This window comes from Meriones unguiculatus, chromosome 6, assembly GCF_030254825.1.
Source record: "Meriones unguiculatus strain TT.TT164.6M chromosome 6, Bangor_MerUng_6.1, whole genome shotgun sequence".
NCBI lineage: Eukaryota > Metazoa > Chordata > Mammalia > Rodentia > Muridae > Meriones > Meriones unguiculatus.
This window is the reverse complement of record NC_083354.1, coordinates 48,983,735-49,008,337: the sequence shown is the minus strand read 5'-3', so window position 1 is coordinate 49,008,337 and position 24,603 is coordinate 48,983,735. Positions and strand designations below refer to the sequence as shown.

Here is a 24,603-nt window from a genome sequence, read left to right as displayed (position 1 = left end):
AGAGACGCTGCCTAGAGAGTGTGGTGACAAATCAGAACTCATTCCTGGGAAAACTGACAATAGATTGGTCATATGGCTTAGGCTTGGAAGACACTCCTGGTCTGAGCTTTTTGAGGATAATTAGTATACTGCATGTCATTGTTATTCAGCTAAGGGGAGATGCTGTCTTCTACCCTTCTGGCTGAACTGGAGCCCTCTGCAGGTCACATAGGAATTTGCTGGAAGGTCCTCTCACTCTCTCCAGTTTCTCCATCATCCAAGGCTCAGCTGTATAGACATGCTCTGAGGTAAGCTCATCTAGGTTGTGGCTGCATCCTCAAGCTTCCTGCTATCGCAGCCAGGGGCTGGTAACTCAAGGTCAGGACTCCTCCATGATAGTTATTCTAATTGTGAACTTGGAAGAACTTAGAGTCTCCAGGGATGACAGTCTCAAAAGGTTTTACCTAGATCACACTTGTGGGCCTGTTTAAGGGGAATTGATTATGTTAATTGATGTGGGAAGTCTGAGCCCACTGTGGGCAGCAACATTCTCTGTCTTTGGATCCTGGACTGTGTAGAGTAGAAAGGGTGCTAAGCACGAATGAGCACTCATGCATTTATCCTCTCTGTGCTGGACTGTGGATGTGATGTGACCAGAGGCTGCGAGTTCCTGATGTTTTGACTTATTTGCAATAATGAACTATTGCCCGGAAGTGTGAGTCAAAGAAACCTTTCCTTCCTGGGGCTGCTTTTTGCCATGGCATTTTATCAGAGCAACAGAAATGAAACTAGGATACTTCTAAATCAGTCACTGAGGCCTAGAGGAAAAGGCTCTCACTGCCCTAAATCATATATTAAGTTTGGAACCATGGTTCCTGCTAAGTCCTCATATCTCTCCGCAGGTTTACAGACACGGCAAGCAGTCTCAAGCTTGGATGTAAACGTCTTGGTGCAGTGTGTGAGCTAGAACCGGGATCCAGGGACACACTCTGACAACATCTTACGTAAACCCAGACATGCTTCTGCTCTTTTTAATTAGACAGATAAAATTAGCAAGGAGATTAAGGTAAAAGGAGAAATTAAAATTATTCAAATGTTAGGTGGAATTTACAAAAGTGAATCAAACAATGAACAATGAGGTACAAGAAGGAATGTAAAGAGAAACACGGACACGACAGAGACATTCCTCGATGCCACGTGGCTTCCGCCAGTCCATGGGCCAGGCAAGAAAGAGTTCTTCCTTGCTGCCTCCAAAATCGCCGGTTCCAGGGATGTGGAAGAACATTCTCCAGAAATCCTCTCCCTCTCCTTTTCTTCAGATCTTATCAAGAATACCTCTTCCGTCAGCATCACTCTAGAATGGCCCACACTGCATCCAATTCAAACCACTCACCTGTTTCCTGTCTTAATTTGCAAACACTTCAGAGACTTTTTTTTTTTCAATTTTCCTTTCATTTGAGTTCCCTCCCTTTTTTTCTCTTCCCATTGAGCCAAGCAGCCAGAGAGCCGAGCAGAAAGCCAGGCCAACAGCATATTCCAGCCCTTTGAGATCTCCCAGGGCCAAACACTTTCCCAATTCTTTTTTTCTTGTTTGCATCTGTCACGAACAAGCACAGTCATTTTATAACGCAGACACACATACGTGTGCTCTTGCACACGGAAACAGGTTTTTCTATTATTATTTTTTTTCCAATTTGTGGTTTCTTTTTTCCTTTTTGCAGAAAATGCAAACAAAAGAAAAACAAGGTTTTCAATTGAAGGTACATCTCTTCTTCAATATGAAGACATTAATTGAATTGGTTGGATCCCCATGCAGTAGTGGTCAGCAAGGTCCTTTGGCAACTGACAGAACGACATCTGGAGACTCAGGAGCTGGGTTTTATTTGAAGGAACTTCCCTACACGAGTCATGAGCAAAGGGAAATGGACGTGGGCGAGGGAGGAGGGACTGTCAGGGAGGAATACGAAAGGAGAAAAGAAAAGAATGTCATAGGTGAGGGAGAAGATGGAACAGCTCGAGGCTTCTGACTCTTCTCTCCACCTCCTTCCCTTCTTCCTGCAGACAGGTAACTCCAGTCCCCCTTGGGTGGGAACTGAGTTCACCTTGGTTTCCAATGCATATGGTTTCGGCTTCACTTCTGTTAAACATCACCTTTCTCTATCTTTATCATTACTTGTTTGGTTCCCCACAGCATCTACATGCTTCTGTTGCTGAGACACGACGGTTACCCATGAGCAACAGGTCCAGTTCATTCTTCACAGATGGAAAGCTGTTTCCCAGCTAAGAAGCTGGTCTTTCTGGCACATTCCACAGCAGTCCACCTCTGGTTCTCCTTTGACCCTGGTCCTTTTCCTTCCTCTCCTCCCCTTATGAATACAAGAGTTCTCATGCCATTACCGATGGTGACTGACTCATCTGGACCCTCATAGAATGGATGCTGCTCAGAATCTTCTTCTGATGGCCTGCCAAGGTGACCCCTATTCTCAGGAGGTCTCTAGAGGAAAACAAAAGAAGAAAAAGAACAAGTCAACATGGCAGTTAGGGCAGCTTTTCACAGCTAATCACCAAAGGCATGTAACTGAAAAGTGTAGGATAGGCAGAAAATGCACTGATAGTCCCCGAATCTTAATTAGCCCAAGTATTTAACAAGCATGTGACTACAGATTTTCTTTAACTTTGTATATGTTTGTGTGTATCTGAGCCTCCTGTGTGTGTGGAGGGAGGGTAAACACATACATGCACCATCATGAGGAGGCCAGAAGCCAGCCTTGAGTATTATTCCTCATTCCTTGAGTATTGTCCATCTTGGTTTTTGTATCATTCTCTCATGATCTGGGGCATGCCAGTAATGACAGTCAGGCTGGCCATAGGGCCTAATCATCCTGTCTCTCCCTCCCAGTACTCAGTTATAACACTCTCCTGCTCAAACTCAAGTTCTCTGCAGTAGCCCTCACCCCTCCTGCCTCCTACAATCTGCATGAGCTATGCCTTATTCCTCAGTCATGGATCCAGAAGCAGCCCCTTCAGAGCGGCCATGACCCTCAGGTGGACTGGAATTTTCCTCTCCTCTGTCTGACTCTCCAAGTGCACACTCTGTGGGCCTTTGGTTATTCTGTGGAGCTTTCTGCCTAAATTAGTGAACACCCACTGAGACCGAAAAGCTGTGGGGCTTGACTGGTCTTCTGATGTTTCCCCCTGAGCTTCCAATCTGACTCTGTTTGAATCTTAATGTTATGCATTTTTAAAGAAGGGCGATCTTAAAATAACTTTAAAAATATCTGCCCAAGTAGGAATCTAACGAATATGTCTGGGATAGAGGTTCAGATCGGATTCATCTGTGAGCTGTGAGAATTAATCTGAACAAGATCACTGCTTAAGTTTGAACTCAAGGAGACCCGTGCATCTTTCCTTAGCTAATATCAATATATGGGCTACTATGTGCATACTGTATGGGCTGTATACTATCTTATCTAATCCTGCAGAGATGCATTTCTTAATCATTGAGAGACCACTGCAGAGTCACCGATAGTCAGTTTCACAGCAACCAGGTTTTTTTTTTTTTTTTTTTTTTTTTTTTTTTATGGGCAGGTGATGAGCCAAATGCATGCTTGTTAGCTTATGCTATTCCTTGTCTCTCTACAAACCAATGACATGGACACTATTCTTACATGTGCATTTTCAGACAAGACAAGCGCCACTCAAAGAAGTGATTCGCTGAACATCGCACAGCAGGTAAGCAGTGAGCGAGGAGGGATTCAAATACAAGAGCACCTGGTTCCCAGCCTCCCAAATAGGCCTCCTTTCAAATGCTTCTGTGGTCCTGCTTATTTCTTCCAAGGTCCCTGGCACTAGCACAGGCAGGCACTTTCTACACCACACACCCTTTTAGACCCTGGGCTGGGTCTGCACCCACAGTGCCCAGGCCTTCACGATTACCTCCTGCCCCTCCCCCACCCCACTCCAGCTATAGTCAATCTCTCCAGGGCTGCAGCTGTTGAGATAGGCAAATTGCCTGTGTCTTTTATAGCAAATACTTCAGGGAAGCATGCTTGAATTTTGAGTTCACAATTTGCCCCGCCATCTATTTTATTGCATTGCTCATTTTCTTTTTTTTTCCCCTCTCTCTCCCATCTTTCATCTCTCAAGAAACAAACTGAATCGCTCCAGTTCTGTGTGGCTGTGTTTTACTTTGAACTAAATCCCTTCATTTTCAGTTTGACTCTTTCTTTTAATCTTCTCCTTGTTCCTTTTTCTGCGACTTTCCCCAGACCGAAGGAACAGCTTCATTTGACTCATTCAGTTATGGAAGGGAGGAGGAGAAACATGTCAAAAAAAAAAAAAAATCTCAGAGAGATTAGAGTGGGCAAACTGGAGCGGTCCTGACTCCACAAACATGTGGGAAGGCCCTCTGATCACCCAGGGAATCTCTCTGGACTCTGAAGGATGGGGAGGCTGGTTCTTTTTAAATTTTTTCTTTTAGTTTTGAGCTGTCCGATTAGCAATCATTCTTTTTTAGGGATCAATGGGAAGCAGACCTCTATAAAACATGCACTGCTACTCAGTGGATTCAAATTGAGGTGCACATTCCGTTGCCCTAGAGAAAACCCCAGACTCCATCATGTATGATAAGAATAAACCTCCCATTGATAGAGCGTGATGCTGGGAACAGGCTGGAAGCAGTCAGGGTCTGGAATCTGTCCTTCTGCGCTATGGTGCAAAGCTAAGGGTGGGTCTCCACCCTTATCCCCTGGATGCAGCAACTGGTCTGACCATAAGACCTGCAAAACCCAGCACTGTGCCTCACATAATAGATCAGTTAACATTGGTCAGCTGCCTACTGGATTGATGGGTCCTCTGTCAAAGGAGATGCATACCACAGGCTTTCAGAATCCACTGTGATGCTGTCAGTACACACTACAGCTCAGGTGTGTGTGTGTGTGTGTGTGTGTGTGTGTGTGTGTTTGTGTGTGTTGATTTCCTAGATTGTATTATTTGAACTTCTTTGAATGCAGAAGAAAAAAAGCATAATCTGAGCCTGGTCCTTCCTGTGTTTCCTAACCTTTGTCATACATCAGAATCACCTAGGGAACACTGAAATCCCCCGTAAGCCCTGGCCTCACCACATAGCAGTTAATCAGATGCCTCCAGGTGGCATCAGCACTTTGGTTTTTGGCCTTGGCTGTCCTTGAACTGGTAACTGAAGATAACTTTGTTTTTGATCACTCTGTCTCTATCGCTCAAGTGCTGGGATTACAGACATGCACCATTATTCCCAGTTTATGCAATACTGGAGGCTGAACTCTGGGCTTCATGCATGTAAGGCAAGCACTCTACCGGCAGACTACCCATCCCCAAGCTAAGACTTCTCTACTTCTTAAAGATCCCCAGTCTATTCCAGTGAGCAGCAAGGGTACCTGGGAGGGGAGGGGAGGGAGGACAGGTAGATGCAAATTGAATCAGCAGCCAGAAAAGCATCTTTGTGTCCCATCTTGCCTCATGTGTCGCACTATTTCAGAATTTGCTGAATAGAAAGGCTAGAACTAGATAAATATCTCCCAAACTGCAGTTCCATAAAAACCTGTCCCTCAAAACTATGGTTCGATGGTATTTAATAATTTGAAATGGGATTCTTTATTTCAGGATTTCTCATGGCCTTTATAATGCTGATATGAGCAGTGAATCTCCACAGGGGTGATAAAATGTACAGTATTTCCCAAATTTATTTGACCGTGGGACCTTTTTTCCAAGGAGAACCTATTAACATTTCCCACCACGGGTGCTGTTCAGAATGTTCCGGGGGAAATGATGGACCACGTGTATCTCTAAGAACCTGTCTAGCTCTCATCTTATTTGAATAATTTTATTTTGTGTATTCCTTGACACTCAGGTGGGAGCAGCAGACTGCTAAATAATGTGTGGGGGATGGAAACATGTGTGTGTATGTGTGTGTGTGTGTGTGTGTGTGTGTGTGTGTGTTTGCAAGGGTTGTCCAAGTGTGAGGACGACTCCCCACACAGCTCAGCAGTTGCTGAATCAGTGCAGCATCCTGCCTGAGACACTGCCTTAAAGTGCTGGCTGCTGTGTTCTTCCTTTCCATCTGGAAGCTCCCTTTGATGGACTGAGTTTATAAACTTAAATGAGGGAGAGACTTGATGATTAGACAAACCACATATGGTTATGACTATGAAGAACTCTCATCCAGGGCCCAGAATAGATTTCTTCCAGCTCTCTCAGTCCTCCTCCATCTCCCACCTTCATCTTACCAAAGTACAGCTCCACGAGGCTAGTTCTATACAGGGAAAGAGCTTCGAACCACGTCGTTGCCAGTAGCAGGGAAGGGGGCTCAACACCTTGCCCTGGGCTGGACAAAGGAGAGTGTCATCACTTACTCTGATGTCATCTGAGTGACCAGCTGGAGGGAGGTGAAGCCAGCGCTGAGGAAGCTGTCCCTGTACTGGACCATTTTGATGGCACTCAGCCAGTCATCCACGGTGGTAAAGGCAGTGAAGTCTGGGATAGAGCGGTCAAGCAGGGGCTGGGAAGGCCTGGCGAGACAGACAGGAACAGGTGACCTCGTGGCTGCAGAGAGGTGGCCCTCTAGGCTGACCCTTCCCTCCTTTCCCTCTCCCCCCAACACCATCTCCAAAGCTGAGGGGACAGACAGTCCTTGATGTCTGGGTATTGTCACAGGTCAGTCAACAACACAAGCTGACTGCTATGGTATTCAGTTGAAAGGAAGGGCAGCCAGTGGCTCCTTTGTCAACTGAAATAGACGTGACTCCCCATCCAAAGATGTGGTCCTGTAGAAGATGCGTACAGTTTACCAGAACCTTGCCAAATCTGCTGGAAAGTTTTCTTTCTCCTGCTGGTTGAAAAGCATGGAGCGGAACAGCCCAGCCCTGACTGCCCTTCTCGGAACATACTCAAGGTAAGACATGCAGGTAACTAAACTGGACCCCTTGACGTCAGCTATCTTGATGTCACTCCAGCTTCACAGCCAACTTCCCCTAGGTTACAAGAGTTCACTTCCTACAGCTTTGCGCAGCCATTACCCTCTTTAAGACACTTTTTTCTTTGGTCATTCTTGAGTTCTCACAAGGTCTGCACTGCAGTCAGATACATTTTTCAAAATGCAGAAATGATCACACCCAAAGCTCTCTCCTTGACCCTAATGCATGCCAACCCCTTGAATAGGTGCTTATTGTTCTGAAAAATCAAGATAATGTCCAATATGTCCTGAGAATGCTGAATGGCCTTATTTTTGCCCACCTCATCAGCTTCCTCAACTTCAAGCTTAGCAACTGGCCAGCCCTGAGCTTCCAACTCTCTTCACAGGCTCACTTGCCCTTTGCCCCCATTTCCATGGTCACCTAGTCAATCCACTCTGGCCCTTCATGTCTCATTTCCAATATCATCACCTTCTCTACTGCAGCTGGAGACATGCACTCTGGGTGCCTCTCTATAGGACTTTGCTACATCAGCCATTAAGACCTCAATTTTACATTTTTTAAATAATCATCTGATTAATGTCTGCTGTTCTAAATTATTTTAGACTCTACAATGGCAAGGACCACATCCCATGTGTTGTATAGCAGCAGCACTGAACACAGGGACTGACCAGCAGCCACCTACTACATGTTGGTTGAAAGCAGAAGTTAACAAAGGAGCTAATGCAAATCTATCTGAGTGAATCACAGCAGACATCATAGCTGACAGCTATTTTGTGCATCCATTCACATAAAATGAATCTGCTTCGCATTTCTTTCTCCCATAGCAATCAGAGACTTTACCTGTCTGACTGTTGGCCCAAACTCCAGGCCTATAGTTACACTGTAGTAAACAAAGATGTGCCTCTGAGAAACAAGATCACCTAGAAACAGTGCATTGCCAAGCATATTAGATACAGGCCACTAACAGAGAACCCAGTGCTGCTTTCCACTGTCTGCCAACAGATGGTAGAAAACTGACGAGGTCTTTGAATATCTGTCCACAATGGACACATGGAATACATTTTAGAAAGAAGGAGGCTTTAAAAAAAAAAAAAGAAAAAAATCTGAACATGTCTTCCATTAGTAGACGATCTGTGCCACTCCAACCGTGCTCTCCACAGAACAGAAGCTGCCAGCCTTGCCCCTGACCCCGACAACAACCACCTCTAGGCATGCCTCTGCCTCACTAGGACTCACACAGCGGTGATGGTTGCCACAGTCTTGAGACTAGCTGGGTTCCGGATCATCTTGTCCAGGGTGTTGACAATCTCTGCAAAACGGGGCCGGCTATTGCGGTCCTTCTGCCAACAGTCCAGCATGAGCTGGTGCAGGGCAGCTGGGCAGTCCATAGGAGGGGGCAGCCGGTAGTCCTGCTCAATGGCATTGATGACCTGCAGGGGCACAAAATGATCTCTGTGGCGAGGATATGTCTTACCAGCTGGTCATTAGGAAATTAGCCCCAAAGATGGGGTGTCCTCCAGCCAGGTTGACACAGATTCTCTCCTTGGTCCATTCGTTTCCCACCAAATGATTTTCGGTGAAAGTGGGACCAAGATCTTGTCCCTTTGTATATCCTGCCCCTGGTGCAGGGCCTGATACAATTGGGTCTCTGGAGATGTTTGCTTAAGGAGAGGCGTCATAAGGCTGGAAAGAAGGCTCATTGGTTAAGAGCACTTGCTGCTCTTGCAGAAGAACCAGGTTTGGTTGCCAGTGCCCGCATCAGGCAGCTCACAACCATTTGTAACTCCAGTACCGTGGGATCGGATGGTATTTTCACACTAGACTGAGTCAATTGTATTCGATCTGCACTTTTTGTATTAGAAAAAAAAATCCTAAATGACCCAAGTGCTAAGCATATGATTGTATAAGGGGACACGCGCAGAACATTGGGAAGCTGGAAACTAAGCAGCCTTTAAAGTGAGGTAGCCATTGAAATGGAAATAAGCTCACACAGTCACACTATCAGGCAAAAAAGTGAGACTAGTAACCATAAGACAAAGTGTTGCTTTCATCGAAAATGAAAAGTCATAACTAGGCGAGCAACTGCACACACATGGGACCTTGGTCGAATATACACTGTGGCCTAAACTGCAGTCACCTCTGGGCAGGGAGGAACACGGATGCTCTTTATGTTTTAATTCTTGCTTGCTTGTGTCTTATTGTCTATAATCATTGTGCATTGATTTTGTATTAAACAGGCGAAACACCTTAAATAGCAAAGAAAATTTGAAGTTTGGTGATTTTCTGGTATTTTCACCTCCCTTTTAAGAAGCTGGATTAATTTCAACTGATTATTCTTTTCTTTCTGACCTTGTAAATTGGTCAAAAAGTGAACATTCTCAATCGGCTTATATTTTCACAATTTGTATGGATGGTACATATGGCATGAAATAATATTACCTGAGGTTATTAGCGATAATCAGTGTATTATTTTTTCCATTTAATGTGGTGAAAAATGAGCATACATTTTACATTAGTATCATTACTATATAAAATGATGAGTGACTGGGAACATTCTTTTGAAGAGTGTATTGCACTATTTTTTTTTTTTTTTAATCTCCTCCCTACTCTTGTCAGGCAAATTCCCTTCTATCCTCATTGGAGGCCATTATGGACCTGTTTCCCCCATGAGGAAACGGAAAGATAAGCAAAGAAGTGGTGTGCATGATACATATGTTGAGTGATAGCCTGAAGCTAAAACACACATGACACTTGGCTTTAAGGTGTCAGAGGGGTGGCCGCCGTAATTTAACCTTAGCGGCCGCAGCACTCAGCTAGAGCCTATGGGGTGTTCATGAGCTGACCCAGGACGGAGCTAAGCTAAGGGATCCATGAGGACCAGTGACTGGGCATTTTCCCATCACCTGGTTCGCTGACACATGCTGCTTTCTTACTCTTCCTAAGCAACCAAACTGAGGGGAAGAAAGTCTCCATTCGTTGTGGAGACAAGTTTGTCCACTGAGTGATCCAAGAAGCTTTCTCTGGCTCACTTCAGGCCAGCAGGAGGGGCTAAAGCCCAGGTCTCCAGTCTCATGGGGTTTGGGGACTTTAGAGTCCTCTATGCGAGGCAGCAGAAGGCATTGGTGCTCCCCTAAACTGCTGGCATGTTCCCCACAAGCAAGTCAACTCCCTTCACTGTCTCAGAGGAACAGCACTGAGGAGCACTGCTTGTGCTGCTCCAGGGACCCAACAACTCCAGTCAGGGCGTCAAGAGGAGAGGACGCACCTATGTGCCAAATCTTCTGCCCACGAGCTTTAGACTGAAGCAATGGAACCGTGTTGGTAACTGTCCTGCTGTTTGGCCTTTCCTCCATTTCTTTGTCATGCTAACCAGTTCTGGAAGGGGATATCAAAATGTCACGAACACTTGCTCCTCCCAAAGGTCAGACTGGAGCAGAGTGGCTGTGTTAGTGACAGTACTTCATAAGTTTGGAGGGGTGGACCAGTGGATCCTGGGTGCAAATTCTACTTTTCCTTATCTATGAAATTTACGGGTGATCACTGGACTGGAAAGGGCACAGTGAGTTGCTTGAAAGACCAGATGACACAGCGAGGGAATCCAGACTGAGCTCTGCTCAGATGACCAACAGACAAAAAGGTCCTCCTCACATGGAGGTACTATTACCACCACCTCTTTTCTGGTGGATAGCTTCTCAGCAAGCAGGGGACTGCTAGTGGCTGTTTGGGAAGTCTAGGAAGGTAGCATTTGAAATCAAGCACATGGTAGGGACACTTTGGTATCACATCCCATCTCTTACCTTTTCCTGTAGAAAACAACCATGGGAACTCTCTTCCCATACTCATATTTACAAAGTGGGAGCGACTTCACCCCATCAGCTATTTCTTCTAGATGATCTGTTGCTATTGACCAAGCTGATCCCCACAGACTGATGCTGCTAAAGTCTTTATCCTTGGGACTAGTTCCCTTTCTTGTGGCTAAGCGTGGACAAAAGCAGCTTAAGGCAGGGAGGAAGCATTTGGTCTCACAGGTTTGTGGAGTTAGAGTCCACTGTGGCAGAGGGCAAGATCAGCTATTGCCTGTTATTTCCTTCTACCTAGGAAGCAGAGAGCTTGGGCCAGAAGGGAGGTTGCTTTTAGCTCTCAAGGCCTGTTTTCCAGCGAGCTATTTCCTCTAGACAGGCTGCCTCTCCTAAAGGTTCCACACTGCTCCCAAAACAGCGCCACCAGCTGGAAACCCAGTGTAAAAACACATGAACCTCTGAGGGGCACTTCCCATTCCAGCTCTAACACTGCACTTAGGATTTATGTAATGTATGCAAAGGACCTGGGTTCAAGGCTTGTTCAGTAGCTGCTGGTGCTAGAAGGAGGTGGAGCAACCTTCAGGAAGTGTGACCTAGCTTGAGAAAGAGTACATCACTGAAGACATGCCCTAGAAGGGAGTCTGGGCAACCTGCCTTCTTTCCCCCTTTCTTTTTGCCTCCTGACTCTGCCAGTTGATGAACATCTTCCTCTGCCATATGCCCCACCACCGTGAGGTTCCAGCTCAGAGAGTCCTGAAAGTCATGAAGTCAACCAGCTGTGAATGACATGTCCAAAACCAAAAAGCCAAAACACAAAGCCAAAGACCCTTTTCTCTTTTAAAATGGTTTCTCTCGGTTAGTTTGTTATAGAAATGGAAAGCTGGCTAACACAAATCTCAAATTCAGAGAGAAATAAATGCTTTTGGTCCTCCATCCACTGGTGTTTGGGCAGCACTTACCTGCTGGTCCTCATCTTTGGTATGATTTCACTCAGGAGATTTTTATTCTCTTTTAGAGGATTTAGAGATTTTCTAGATTTCTGGAGTACATGTGGTTATTGTTAAACTATTACTAAATCAAAGACAATGTCAGACCTCTATAAGGACTTTGAGATCATTCTCTGCCTCACTTACAGATGTGGAGAGTGGAGAGGAGGAGGCGTGAAGGAATAGTCAACATACCTGACTGTGGTAAATACCAGTGACCACATTTAGATTGTATGGGAAGACTTGGGCTAAGGCCAGGGCCCAGGGTATGCTAGCCTGGCAGGAGGGAAGCTCAATCAGGAGGAGTTCTAGGTCCCTTCCTTGGTTCATAGCAGGGTGAGGTTTATGAATATTAAAAAGAGTGGAGTTCAAGGCCAGTCTGGTTTACAGAGCCAGTTCTGGGATAGCTGGGGCTACACAAAGAAACCCTGTCTCAAAACAAACAAACAAACCAAAAAAATAAACAGAGTGGATAAAAGAGCAAGATCAGACATCATTTCTAGGGGAGAGGAAGAGGGAGATGTTGGGGCAGGATATGAGAAGCAGTCTAGGCTACTTAACCTGAGCTCACTAGATAGTCTGCTATAACCCACTAAAAGTCCATTATCAGTAAACACTTCCGGGCATATTCAAAATGTTTAAATAGGAGAGGGACTCCCTGTGTTCACATGGGCCCAGAGATGGTGGGTGGTCCCAAGTGTTTTCAGGCATCCTATGAAGTAACTGTAGCATCTCTGGACAGTGAGCGATGTCCCTTTCTCAAAGCCTGAGCTGAGTCCTCGGCTGTCCCCAAATGTGTATTTCCTATTAGCTGGAGGCAGGTGGTACCTACTCGACCCTGAACTGCGGAGTGTGAAGTGGAGGAGCGCAGAGCAGTGGAGGAACCAGGGCAGAGTGGGTTAAGATGAGCTCTGATGTTTCAATGAAGCCGCAGCTCCTCTCCACAGACACTGCCACTCTCATTATCTCTGTCAATCAGATCCAAGCCGCAGAAGTTCCAAGTTGCTCTCTCTGGCTGACAAACTCTCTGTACATGTTCAAAGACCTTCCTGGGCTCCAGAAGCCCAATTACCAGCACTCCGACTTGCCTCTGCAATTCTCTTCCTTAAAGCCTTTTCAATTGTCATCTGTAAAAATCCTTCACCGCTACCACTCCATGCTTTCTGATGAGTGTGACTGCAGCTCAGCCCCTCCTTCTGCTCTCCCAGGCCAGGCCCCAGGGGCTTTCTGAATGAGCATGATGTCACCTCCTGTTCCCATTAGGAGCAGAATTGTACTTGGGACAAGGCTTAGGGACTTTTATTTTGAAAAAAAAGAGAATTATCGACTATTTTGCAGATGTTTGCATATCCTCTGAGTCTCTACCCAAACGTCAAATATCTCGGAAACCTTCTTCCCCCCTACTAAATACTCCTTAAACCCTCAGTAGGTGCCACTGGACCCTCAAGAATAGAATCAGCAAATGCAATGCTTAGTCACCATTAGCACACGTTGACTGTGTGGAATGAATGATTTTGGAATTCTTGAAAACCAGTGTCAGAAATTCTATTCGCTTTCAGCGAAGGTGAAAGAATTACCTGAGAATATCTTAAGTGTCAAATCCCGCCTGTCTGTTTTGTAATCTATTCTATGTGAGCTGAATTGTTCTTTATCAGATTAAGGTCTCTGGGCAGGGACAAGATGGGTCTGCATTGTCTGGCTAGCATTTCTCACTTAGACAGTATAGATGGAAGCTGTGTGCAACCGATTTCATAAAGGCAGCACGCTTACTGTCAGCTCCACTGCTTACTGATTGGACACACTACAGGAGCAGAGGCGAGGCGTGGCTAATCACAGATAATAGAGGACCCGGACGCCATGCGGTTGGCATCAGGACCTGGTGAGGGATGCAGTCCTTTCATCATCTGCTCCCCTGGAGCACCCTGCACACACCCGCACTGAGTTCTGTTCCATCATCAACCCAGATCCTCTTCTCATAGTTTTGCTGGAGAACCACTACCTTCCTCATTCTTTGAGAAAATCCAGGAAGACTGGCTGAGGGCAGTTTCTGTAGGCCGAGGAGTGCCTCAGAGGCCAGCCAAGCAAGCGTGTGTTTACAGCGTGACCGTAGAAGCTGAATGGACTGGGTCTATACAGGGGACGGCCCTATCTCTTCCAGCTAAGAACCCTGGAAGTATAAGGACCGCCCCCATGAAGGTGGGAAGATGAATACATGTATGCAGGCTTTACAGGCTGCAAGCCTCTGAGCACCAAGTGGAAAGCAGGCATTGGAAATATAGAAGAGTAGTGGTCCAGAAGGATAGTGCAGGGCAGCCGTGGCATTAAAATCCAGGCAAGAGTTTTGATCAGCATCTTATCACACCCAATCATCTCAGAGCTTTTATCACTCTTAACTATGAAGCAAATTCCCCACCCGGAAAAAAAAAATCTCCAAAATTGCCTCTACTTACAGAATCTTTAATAACTTCTTCCTTCCTGTTTTTACCCTCTCTATGGAGGGCAGCTTGGAGGGAGGTTGATAGCCTGCCCGTCACCCTGTGGACAGGGTCCTACTTCTGCAGCCTTCCTGAGGGCTTTGGTAAGCATTCTCAGTGCTAGGGCTCACCAAGGCCCGGTTCTAAAGGAAGAAGGGCTCCTTATACTTCCTCTCTTTAAGCTGGTGGCAATGTCTTGGAAACTGTAACTTTCTAAGAACCACACAGGTGCCATAGGCAGTGCAGGATGGGGACTCTGGCCATGGCTTGTAGACTAGCCCTTTCCTCTGATCCCCATAACAGACATGAAAGGAAAACCTGACACATTGGCTAGGAATTGCTGTCAAATTGCATGCTTAGTTTAGGTCTGGTCTAGTCAGGGCTCATGGCTCTTCAGGAAAAGCCCACTGCCTTCATAAACTTTGTGGTTGGTGGCTCTGATGCACTCCATGTTCTTTGGTTCCTTCAGGCACATGGCAAATGTGTCTGTGCATCTCCAGCTGATTTTAAGTTCAGGGTTATAAGTTCAGGTTATGCTCTAACTTATCACAAGTTAGAACTGAGGCCTTGGTACTCATGGCATGAGGTATACTTGGATTGGATGTGTGTTGATGGCTATTAGATTTGGTGATACTTACATCTTGGTTGGACATATCCCAGTAGGGTCTCTCTCCGAATGACATGACTTCCCACATGACAATCCCGTAGCTCCAGACATCGCTGGCTGATGTAAACTTGCGGTAGGCGATGGCCTCTGGGGCTGTCCATCTCACAGGGATCTTCCCTCCCTAGAAGAAGGAGAGACCAAACTAGGTTGGTTCAAAAAAGTTAAAAAGAAACAGGTATACATCTTATTCCACGCCATACAGTGCACTGCCCCAGCTTGTAAACTAGGACAGCCAAAAAAAGTCCTTTGAGTCACCACTAAGAAACACTGATGGGAAGGTCTACTTAGAAGAGATACTGAGGACCAGTAAGGTCTGTACTGGCTTCATGGGCATTCCACACATAAAGGGGAGAGCAGGGATGAGATTTCACCATCCCAGCCTGATACCCTGCTGTGCTACCATTGGTGCTGGTAAGGTGGTGGCGAGAGAGAGCACAACCAGACTCACTAGAACCACGTTGGACTGGCTACCAGAGATGAACGTTATGGTTGTCATTGTCTCGTGTCAATGTAAACACCATAGATTTGGATCAAAGAGAAAATACAATGTACCCAACGGAGCATTGTACTGGGGCATCCTCTCTGAGGACTCTTCCACCGAAAGGGTACGCCAACTGTACCTCTGCCTCTGCTCATCTCGTGCTCCATCTCTTAGGAAGGGTTTCCCTAGCTCCATGTCCTTGTCCCGCTCACAGCCACGGGTTGTAGTGGGTATGGAGAGCCCTTAGCCTGTTTTTATACTGTTCACTTCATCTGCCCATCAAAAGAGGTCAGGATCTTGCAGATTAGAGATCCTGTTTCCAAAGGAATAATATGGTTTTCCCCCCCTTTTTTTGTGTCCTGAGTGCCATCTTGGGTGTGTCTACCTCAGTTCTCCGTTTGATCCTAGCTTGCCTCTAGACCTGGCCAGAACTGCTAACCTAAGGTGTCCATCTTCACCCTTACTTAGTCAGTGAATGAACAAACAGCATCTGCTTTTGCTGGGTACTGTTAAGGGAAGATCTGGGGTCTCAGAGAAGAGCAGCAAGTGGCTGCTATTCATAGATGTCCATGGTACATTGCCTGTGTATTAACTTCTGTTCTCACTGTGTGTTAACTACTGTTTCCACTGAGCTCAGAGCTAGAGAGCAAGTCACAGACAAACTGGCTGCAGAAGAGAAATCCAGATGGAGGCCAGTGATTCCTCAGAAAAAAAACAGGGCGGTGAGGGTGGGATAGAAAGCAAGGCAATTTGGCTTGTTCTGCGCCCACACCTACACTGACTTTGTGTGCTAATGGGATCTATGTCAAAGCTGCCACCCAAACACTTCACTCCTTAGGACACATATGATCCTCCTTTTCTATTCGTCATGCCAAATACCAGTACTTCACCCCACAGCACTGTTCTGTGAGGTTCCTGGACAGTATCACTCCGCAATCCCAGAGACTAAGGGAACACGGCGATGGAGGCTGCAAGAATGGACAACAGACCCTACTTTCTTTCCTCCCAGGACTCACGCTTGAGCTGCAGGAGGCTAACTTTTATATCGAGTACTCTTACAATCCATTCAAATCACCAGCATCTATAGTGGAGTTTAGCAGAAGGAAATGCTTTGGAACTGTATAAATGGTTCATCTACAGGAAGGAGGAGAAGCAACAGTAAACTGCCAAGTGGATTTTTATCTGGCTGCCTCTCCAGGGCTGCAAGAAATGAAGGCCACCTGGCCTGGCCCTCCCCCAGCACATGTCCAACTTTCTGCAAGGAAGACAGTCCTGATTTCCCCTGGGGATTCTGGCAGGCTTTCGGGGTGGGAGATGTCCTCAGCTCAAATGCCAGAAACATGACAAATGCCTGGAGGCCAGGCTTAGGCTGCCTTGCAAGGGATGCTCTGTCCGCATCATACCCCAGAACACAAATGCATTTACTGGCTTTAGCAATATGGTACCCATGGCTGGGAAAAGAGGTAGGAAACTCATCTGGTGAAAAAGTAACTGCCAAAACATGTAAATGTCAGAAGGTAGTAGCCCAGAGACCTGTGTTCTGTGTTGCCCATGAGGGAGAGGTTGTTGCCACATCTTCAGATAGCCAGGACTCTTCCAAAGGGAAAGGTGTTTTGCTTTCTCAAATAACTTGAGTTGGGCCAGGGAGATAGCTAAGTTAGTAAGTGTTCACCTAGCAACCATGAGGACCAGAGTTTGGTCCCCAGAACCAATGTAAAGAAAGGCAGACGTGGTGGCCTGCACTTGCAATCCCAATGCTGATAAATCCCTAGGGCTCATGGCCAACCAGCCTAGCCTACTTTGTGAGCTTTAGGACAATAACAGACCCTGCCTCAAAACACAATGTGGACAACACCTGAGTTAGGTGAGGTAAGACAGAACAGGAGGTGTGTGTGTGTGTGTGCATGTGTGTGTGTGTGTGTGTGTGTGTGTGTGTGTATGAGAGAGAGAGAGAGAGAGAGAGAGAGAGAGAGAGAGAGAGAGAGAGAGAACGGACTTCTCAGTATGTGTGTGCAAGACTGGGAGACAGAGAAGACTAAGCAGAGAATGTCTGTAATTAAAAGGGACTTGGGGCTTGGTTATCCTTTGTGTGTGTTTGTTGAGGGAGTGGTGAGGGATGAAAGCGTAGTTCTGAATTTCAAAGAGATGATTTGGGAGTCTGGATGTGTCCTCCTCTGCCAAGTCTGGAGCAGACCCCAGGGTCCGTCAGCAACAGCTGTTGAGCTGCTCCCTCTTGCATGGAAAGTGGCAGTGCCAGGCCCACTGGCAGGGCGCCCCGAGCCCTCCTGCCACCTTGCACGGTTGGGCCTCACTGAACATGGAGAATGGTCTGTCACCACCACTCCCTCCATCTCAGCAGGTGGCTGGACCTTCCAGAAGAGTTTCCCTGGACAAGGAAGTGACAGATTGTCATGGCCAGCTCTTCTCCTTGGTTGAAAAGCCAGGGTTGCGCTGATCTCTGCAGCAGAACAGAGGGAAACACAAAGTCGGGGGAGCACGGGGTGGGTGCCTTCCCTCTCAAGGATTTTAAGTTTCCCTTGTTTCTTTTTAAGTGCCACACAGGCGGCCTTGCCTTCTGATGCTCAGCAGTAATTACAGTGATGGGTATGATTACTTAACTTGTCTTCATTTATGTAAGGAAAATCTATTACGTTAGAGAATGCTGACCAGCCCCATGTGGAGACTGAAGAAAAGGAATGACACTGCAGCAGATGGAGTGTCCACAGACTGGCAAAGTCTTGCTGCTAGGAGAAGAAATCTGGAACAGAAGCCAAGGCCAATCCACCCACATGTCTGCAAAGTATTGTAAGGGTCCCTTACTTCCCAGTGCAGGCATTAAGAAGGGGCACATAAAAACAGTAACTTGCTCTATTTGGTGGTAGGTAACATAAAAGAAGAATTCTTGGTATGCTGAGGAATGGTTAGGTCCAGTAGGAGGGAATCAGTATCCTTGTGGACAGAGAAAGACTTAGAACACACTTTGCACAACACCCTGACTCCCTGCAGGGATGCTGTGAACACAGGTCTGCAAGCAATGGATGATATCTCAGTCATGTTCATCCTTACTGTGACCAAATAACTGACAGAAACAAGTTCCCAGAGGCATTGTTTATTCTGGCTCACAGTTTCAGAGGTGTTAATCCATCATGGTGGGGAGAAGCAGAGCTGAGCAGCTCATATCATGGCAGGCAGAAAACAGAGAAGGAGGAACACAGGAAGGGACCAGGGTAAGAAACAACTTCTGGTGACCAACTTCTTCCAACCAGGTCCTGCAGAACAGACCTCTATGCAGTTCCCACTTAGTCCTCAGCAGGTTACTAGGGGCATAGCAGCAATGAGACTCAACTCCTACCTCAAGAAAAAAAAAGTTTATCTCTGCAGCCACCCAGTCAGTACGTTGTCTTGTCACAGTGGGGATGGGTACAACACACACCCTTTGTCTTCTAATCAACCCTAAGCCAAACACCACTCTCAGGACTCATTCCTATGCTGAGTGCTCAGTTTTCCGTATGACCAGCATGGTCATGGGATCTCTCTCTCCAGCATGTTCTGTAAAACAAGGTCTCTGTGGGATTATGCAGACATCCAGGCACTAGTGGGTATTGACCATGGTGACCATTGACTTAGTCACAAAATACTGGAGTCATGGTACACACATCTGTTAAAGTTTGGGAGAGATAGGTTTATGACTAAGAGCATCACACAATGGATCTGAATTTCATAAGCCCACTGCTCCAAAGACTGATAACATAGAAAATATGTTAGATTTTGAATGGTCCAGGCACATAACCCAGGAAGCATCATGTTATTGGTCTCATTGAACAAGGGTCTACTAAGAGTTATGAGCTGGACTGTGTCACCCACAGGAAGATATGTCCATCTTCTAACCTGCCATTGTGATGTTAGGATCCTGGGGGATAGGATCAAGTTGAGGTGTAGACCTCCTGCACTGGGACTGGCCCTAAATGTAATGTTTGCTTGTTAATAAGATCATGTACAGATGGCAGCACAAAGGGGTGACTACCCTGTGAAGACGGAGGAAGAGATGCCAATGGAGGAATGGCAGCTTCTAGGAGTGAGACACAGAAGAGATTCCCCTCTGTGGCCTTTAGATGAAGCATGGCCCTAACTGAACAGGAAACTCCAGCTTCCAGCCTCCAGAACTGAGAAATGGATTTCTGGTATTTAAAGCCAGATTATGGCACACAGAATCAACTGACTGGGAACTTGCAGAAATCAGGAAGCTTGTAGGGGTCTGACCTAGGTCCTCTGCGTATATGTTATGGCTGATTACCATGATGTTCTTGTGGGAATCCTAACAGTGGGAGCGGGTCTGCCCCTGACTCTGTTGCCTGCTTGTGGGACCCTTTTCCACATACTTGGTTGCCTCATCCAGCCTTGATGTGATGGTTTGTGCCTGGTCTCGTTGTAGCCTGTTATGTCATATTTGGTTGATGTCCCTGGGAGATCTGCTCTTTCCTAAGGGGAGGCAGAGGGGGTTGGGTCTGGGGGAGAGGGGATGTGGGGAGGAGAGACTGGGCTAAGGGAAGGGAGGGAACACTGCAGCTGGGGATGTAGTATATGAGAGAATAATAATAATGACAATAAAGCTGGGTTGTTTTACTTTCTTACAGCAACTGCAGGAAGCTAATGCATGGACCACACGCAGCAGTGTGAAGCAGCTATTTAAAATCACTGCTCCGAGATCTTAAGTGGTAAAATCTTATGAGATGCTGCTATTAGAGAATGTTGGGACTTGGGGGTGAGGGGCACTTCTAACACCTTATATCAAAGCCTCTTAATTAATCTTGGGCCCCAGTAATATTTATTCAGTGCTGTTTATCAGCCCCTAGCCACAGTCCACACTGTGGAGGGCTCTTTCCTAGCAGGCATTAGAGTCCCAAGACCTTGAACTAAGATAGTCACACCAGACATACCAAACATGCAAGGCTAGGCCAGTGCTGCACCGCTTAGCTTACCCAGGTGGCCCAGCCCAATAGTGCTCAAGCTTGTCTGCCCATCGTAACCACTCAGGGCAGGTCTTTGTTGCCTTAACTGTCCCAGGTACTCTCCCCTATGCAGAATTCCTGGGAGTCATGCCCAAGGACTGGTATGCTCAGCAGGAATCTGAATTCAATCAGAATCACTGGTAGGCAGCTCTAAGACGTAGGCCTAGGTTGTCCTTGAGACCACAGAAGGAGGTGTCGGCCTTGGTGAGCAATGTCTGCAGTGGGTGAGTTAGCAGGTGGCAAGTATGTGTCCATACCACACTAAATCTCAAAAGATCTTAAAACGCTGAAAAAGGAACAGAGGGCAAATTTGCCTTGCATGTCAAGAGCCACTCTGGAGTGGGCAGATTGGACACACCCCTCGGGGCAGGGACCATCCTGGCTATAGTTGACAAGCCTGGGTGAGGCAGCCACCCGTGAAAGCATCTCCATGCAGCCCTGTGTAGACAAGTTGGGGCGCAGATGGGCCCTATCTTCAGAGCACATCTATGTGATACGCCCCCTCTCCTGTTCCCCAGTCGCTGTCTGCTACTTTGGACCAAAGAGTCTGAAGTGATCCTAAGTCCTAAATGTGAAGAGTATCTCAGAATGAATGGCTGGCTTTAAAGGTGACAAGCCTACCCATTTCCCTCAAACTAATAAGGGAAGTGTTTGTTTGTTTGTTTTCCTTGAGAAGTCTGGAATCAGTCAAGGATAGGAAGTTTCTACTTAAAGGGTTATCTACCTTTGTGTCCTCCCAGATCCTAACAACCACTGGAAAAGCCTCCTCCTGGCTGTTGAATTGCAACTGAGCCTATATAAAGGAGGTGGTCTCGAGGGCAACAGGAATTTGCAGGAAAACAGTCTCTTCACCTTTAGAAAGAATTCATCTGGCTCTGCTGCTATCTTCTGTTCTAGAAGCCAGACTCTTTTTAGAGACATTGCAATGTATTCACTTACTAAGGATGAAGATGCAACAAACAGAGAAGGAGAAGGACTCTGTGAGAAGTGGGGTGGCTGCTGGGACAGGTGAGCTTCTGAGAGGGTGATCTCATTTGTCTTGCAAAGAACACACAGAAGCAGCTCAGGAGAGAAGAACTCAGAAAAGAGATACCCAGCCTTGGTGACTGCAGATGAAATTGTTTCTAAACAGAATGTTTTTCAAAGCTTTTCTTGAAGCATTAGCTGTGCCCGCAAAATGAATGACACAATGTATTTCGTACAAGTAATAAAATATGTGATTTGAATAACTACAAATGAAAAGATTTACAGTCAGTGGGCTTCTGGCTGCCTCTCCCCTGAGCTTTGTGTGTGCCAAAACCCTTCTGCAAGATGCTGCGAAAGGTAATTGCAGCCCAAACATCATTTCCCAGCAGCTAGAGAAAGGCCTATTTGGACATAAATTAACTAAAAATATGTGGGTGATAGTGTGTATTTCATGTGTGAAGAACAGAAAGGCCACTTGGTGACGTTTCCGACTGGAGAAAAAAAAAATCCCAGTTCTGAACCAAACAGATGAAACAGAAGTCGTTTCTCTGTACTACAGTGACAGGGAAACAGCTGGCTTTTACTACCCACACCCAAAACAACCCCTGCAGCTTCATCATTATTATCCTCCATCACTCAGCACTTTCTTGAGTTTACAATTATAAGGAAGGATGGAGAGGTGAGGGGTAAATGATTCCGAAGCTGCCTCGATTCATTTGACAAGCACATAGGAGATAACCTTCATGTTAGCCTGGCTCAGCAGAGCAGCAGGAGGTAGCCTGGCTTCTGCCCTGAAGAAGACACTGTCCGGGACGCCAGCAGTGTGGTGGTCTCAGTAGTGGAGGCGCAGGCAGGTTCTCTCCTGCATGGGACCCCAAAGCAGGGCCCTGCTATCAGTGCTTCTGAAGAACCACGATGGAGAGAGCAGTTGAAAGGGATGAAAGCCATGTGTCAGGGGTCTAGAAACAGATCTGGACTTCCTTGCTATGGAAACAAAATGCCTTTATTTAGAGGTTGGGGACCCTGAGCCTCTAGGCCCTCTAGATGACTGCTGGGCATGGAGGATCACGGAGCAGGAAATAGGCAAGGTTGAAAAGAGGCTCAAAGTTCACGCTTCCCTTCTTGAGCCACAGCCACCGTGTGATGCGCTGCTTCCCAGAGCCCTGCATAAACTGAGGCTTCTCCTGGAGCTCATCCATCCCCTTTGCTTCCTGCCACCCTCCTCAGCCTCAGCCCATTCTAAGCATCCCTCTCCTCTCTCCCCCCAGCCCCAACCGCCGACAGTCCATTGCTATGTGTCAATGCGCCAACTTGTCCACAACTCCTTGGAAGCTCTTGCCTCCATCCTCCTACCTCCATTCCTGTGTTTCCCCCATAGTGCCTGTCACCCCACCCGTTCTATTCCATTTCTACTTCTGCATGGAGGGCACTGGGTCGTCTGCCTATCACAGGAGTGTCCCTCCCACAGCTACGTCCCCAGCAGGGCTTCTGACAGTGAGCAGCTTTCTAGAGGTCTCTCTGGCTCTTGATCAATGGTTCCCAACCTTTGGGTTGAGACCCCTTGTGGGGGAAGGCAGTAGCCCATATCAGATATCCTGCATATCAGTTATTTACATTATGATTTGCAACAGTAGCAAAATGACAGTTATGAAGTAGCAAAAAATAATAATAATTGTTTTGGTGGGAGGGGGTCACCACAACATGAGGAACTGTATTAGAGGGTCTCAGCTTTAGGGGTTGAGACTCACTGCTCTAGATAAAGCAAGATGCAGACTGCTCTGCCATCCTGAAGACTTCTGCACAGCCTTGCATAAAACTGTGGCGTTTGGTCTGCGGGCCTCACCAAGGTTACTATGGCTGCTGGTATTTTTCCTCCTACTTGTGGAGTACAAGCATCTGACAGACGCTGATAATGACTTATGTTAACAGAAAAAGCAGGTCCATTCTTATTCACACTGAGTTTTCTGATGCCTTACCGATGTCCGCTAACCACGTTGCAAATCTCTTTTCTTATTCCCACCCCCAAAAAGCCAATTTAAAACAATTGCTCATATTAAACAGCTTAAGCTCTTCTGGCCTTCTGAACAGCACCCCCTTCTTGGCAAGGCTTCCCCCTCAAACAAGCCCAGCAGTTATAACCCAGTCGCTTAACCACTCTATCTTACTGTCTCCACCTGCCAGTGGGGATAATAATGCTTAATTATCTCAGAGGGGTGCGTGAGGAGCTGTTAGCTAATGCTGGCGGAGTATGCAAGTGCACCGGGGAGGCTGCTCCACCTGCCTCCCAGCAGGACCCCTGTGCTCAGAGTCTCCTGTCTTCCTCTAGAGGCAGTGAGCAATGGCTAGGGAGAGATGGGTAGAGTCATGCCCAAAGGCTGCCTATGGAGGCCAGCTCCTTCCTGGGTGTCTTCCTCACCAGCAGTGTGAATGGAATCAGGTATTTTGAATCTTGATTTATAGACCACGGGAATGGAGCTACCTATGGTATATACCCGATGAGAGGCTGCAGGAGGTACTGAAAGCCCCAACCTAGATTGTGTTTCCCTCCCACTGGATAATGGAAAAGAAGGGAAGATAAATGGAGACCTGTGTCCCTCGGTGCAGAAGGCAAGCAGCGTCTTTTCTCATACAAAGGAAGACTCAGGAGGGGCTCTGCATCACATGCTCAGACTCCAGAGCCTCACCCCTCTCCAAAAGTCATGTCTCTCTCTATCTCTCCCTCCCTCTTCACCCCTCCCTCATAAAGCACTAAAACAAGCTCAGTGCTCAGCTTGGGAATAAGTGAAGAGGATCAATAGTATCCTGTGTGAGGAAGGGGAGTTAGAAATGGACTCATCTCAATCACTGCAAAACAAACTTCTCTGAGATTTCAAATGCGCACATTCTTAGCGTTGCCACCAGGTACGGATGCAACGCCCTGGGAGGCACACATTTTCATCTGCAAACTGTATAATGAATAACCTGAATCCCCTCTTGAGCAGATATAAGGCAAACCAGAACCAGAGAGATTCCGCTAAAAATATACAAATGAGCACCGAGGAGACGGCTCAGAGGGTAAAAGCACTTGCTGACAAACCTGAGAACCTGAGTTTAATCCTGGGAGTGAAGAGACTTCTTAAAATTGTCCAGTAACCTCCATCTACATGCCATAGCACGCACACACACATACCACTCACACAGAGTAATAGATAAATGAGATAAAATATATGAATAACATTCTTTAAAAGTTTCAATAGCATTTTAAAAAAAGAACACTGAGAACACTCGTGGTTAAAGGAGAAGTCCATATGA

At 46.6% G+C, this 24,603-nt stretch overlaps 1 protein-coding gene across 1 annotated transcript in view; it reads right to left on the bottom strand.

The window, feature by feature from the left end:
• Positions 1-979: 979 nt before the first annotated feature.
• The window catches only part of Ephb1 (EPH receptor B1), a 421,622-nt gene continuing 397,998 nt past the window's right edge, over positions 980-24,603 (bottom strand). The window contains exons 13-16 of the mRNA XM_060385432.1: positions 14,828-14,977; positions 8,166-8,359; positions 6,369-6,524; positions 980-2,473 (exon numbers count right to left, since the gene is read on the bottom strand). Coding sequence (XP_060241415.1) covers positions 2,365-2,473; positions 6,369-6,524; positions 8,166-8,359; positions 14,828-14,977 — 609 coding nt within the window. The 3' untranslated portion in view covers positions 980-2,364. The remainder of the gene's footprint in view (positions 2,474-6,368; positions 6,525-8,165; positions 8,360-14,827; positions 14,978-24,603) is intronic.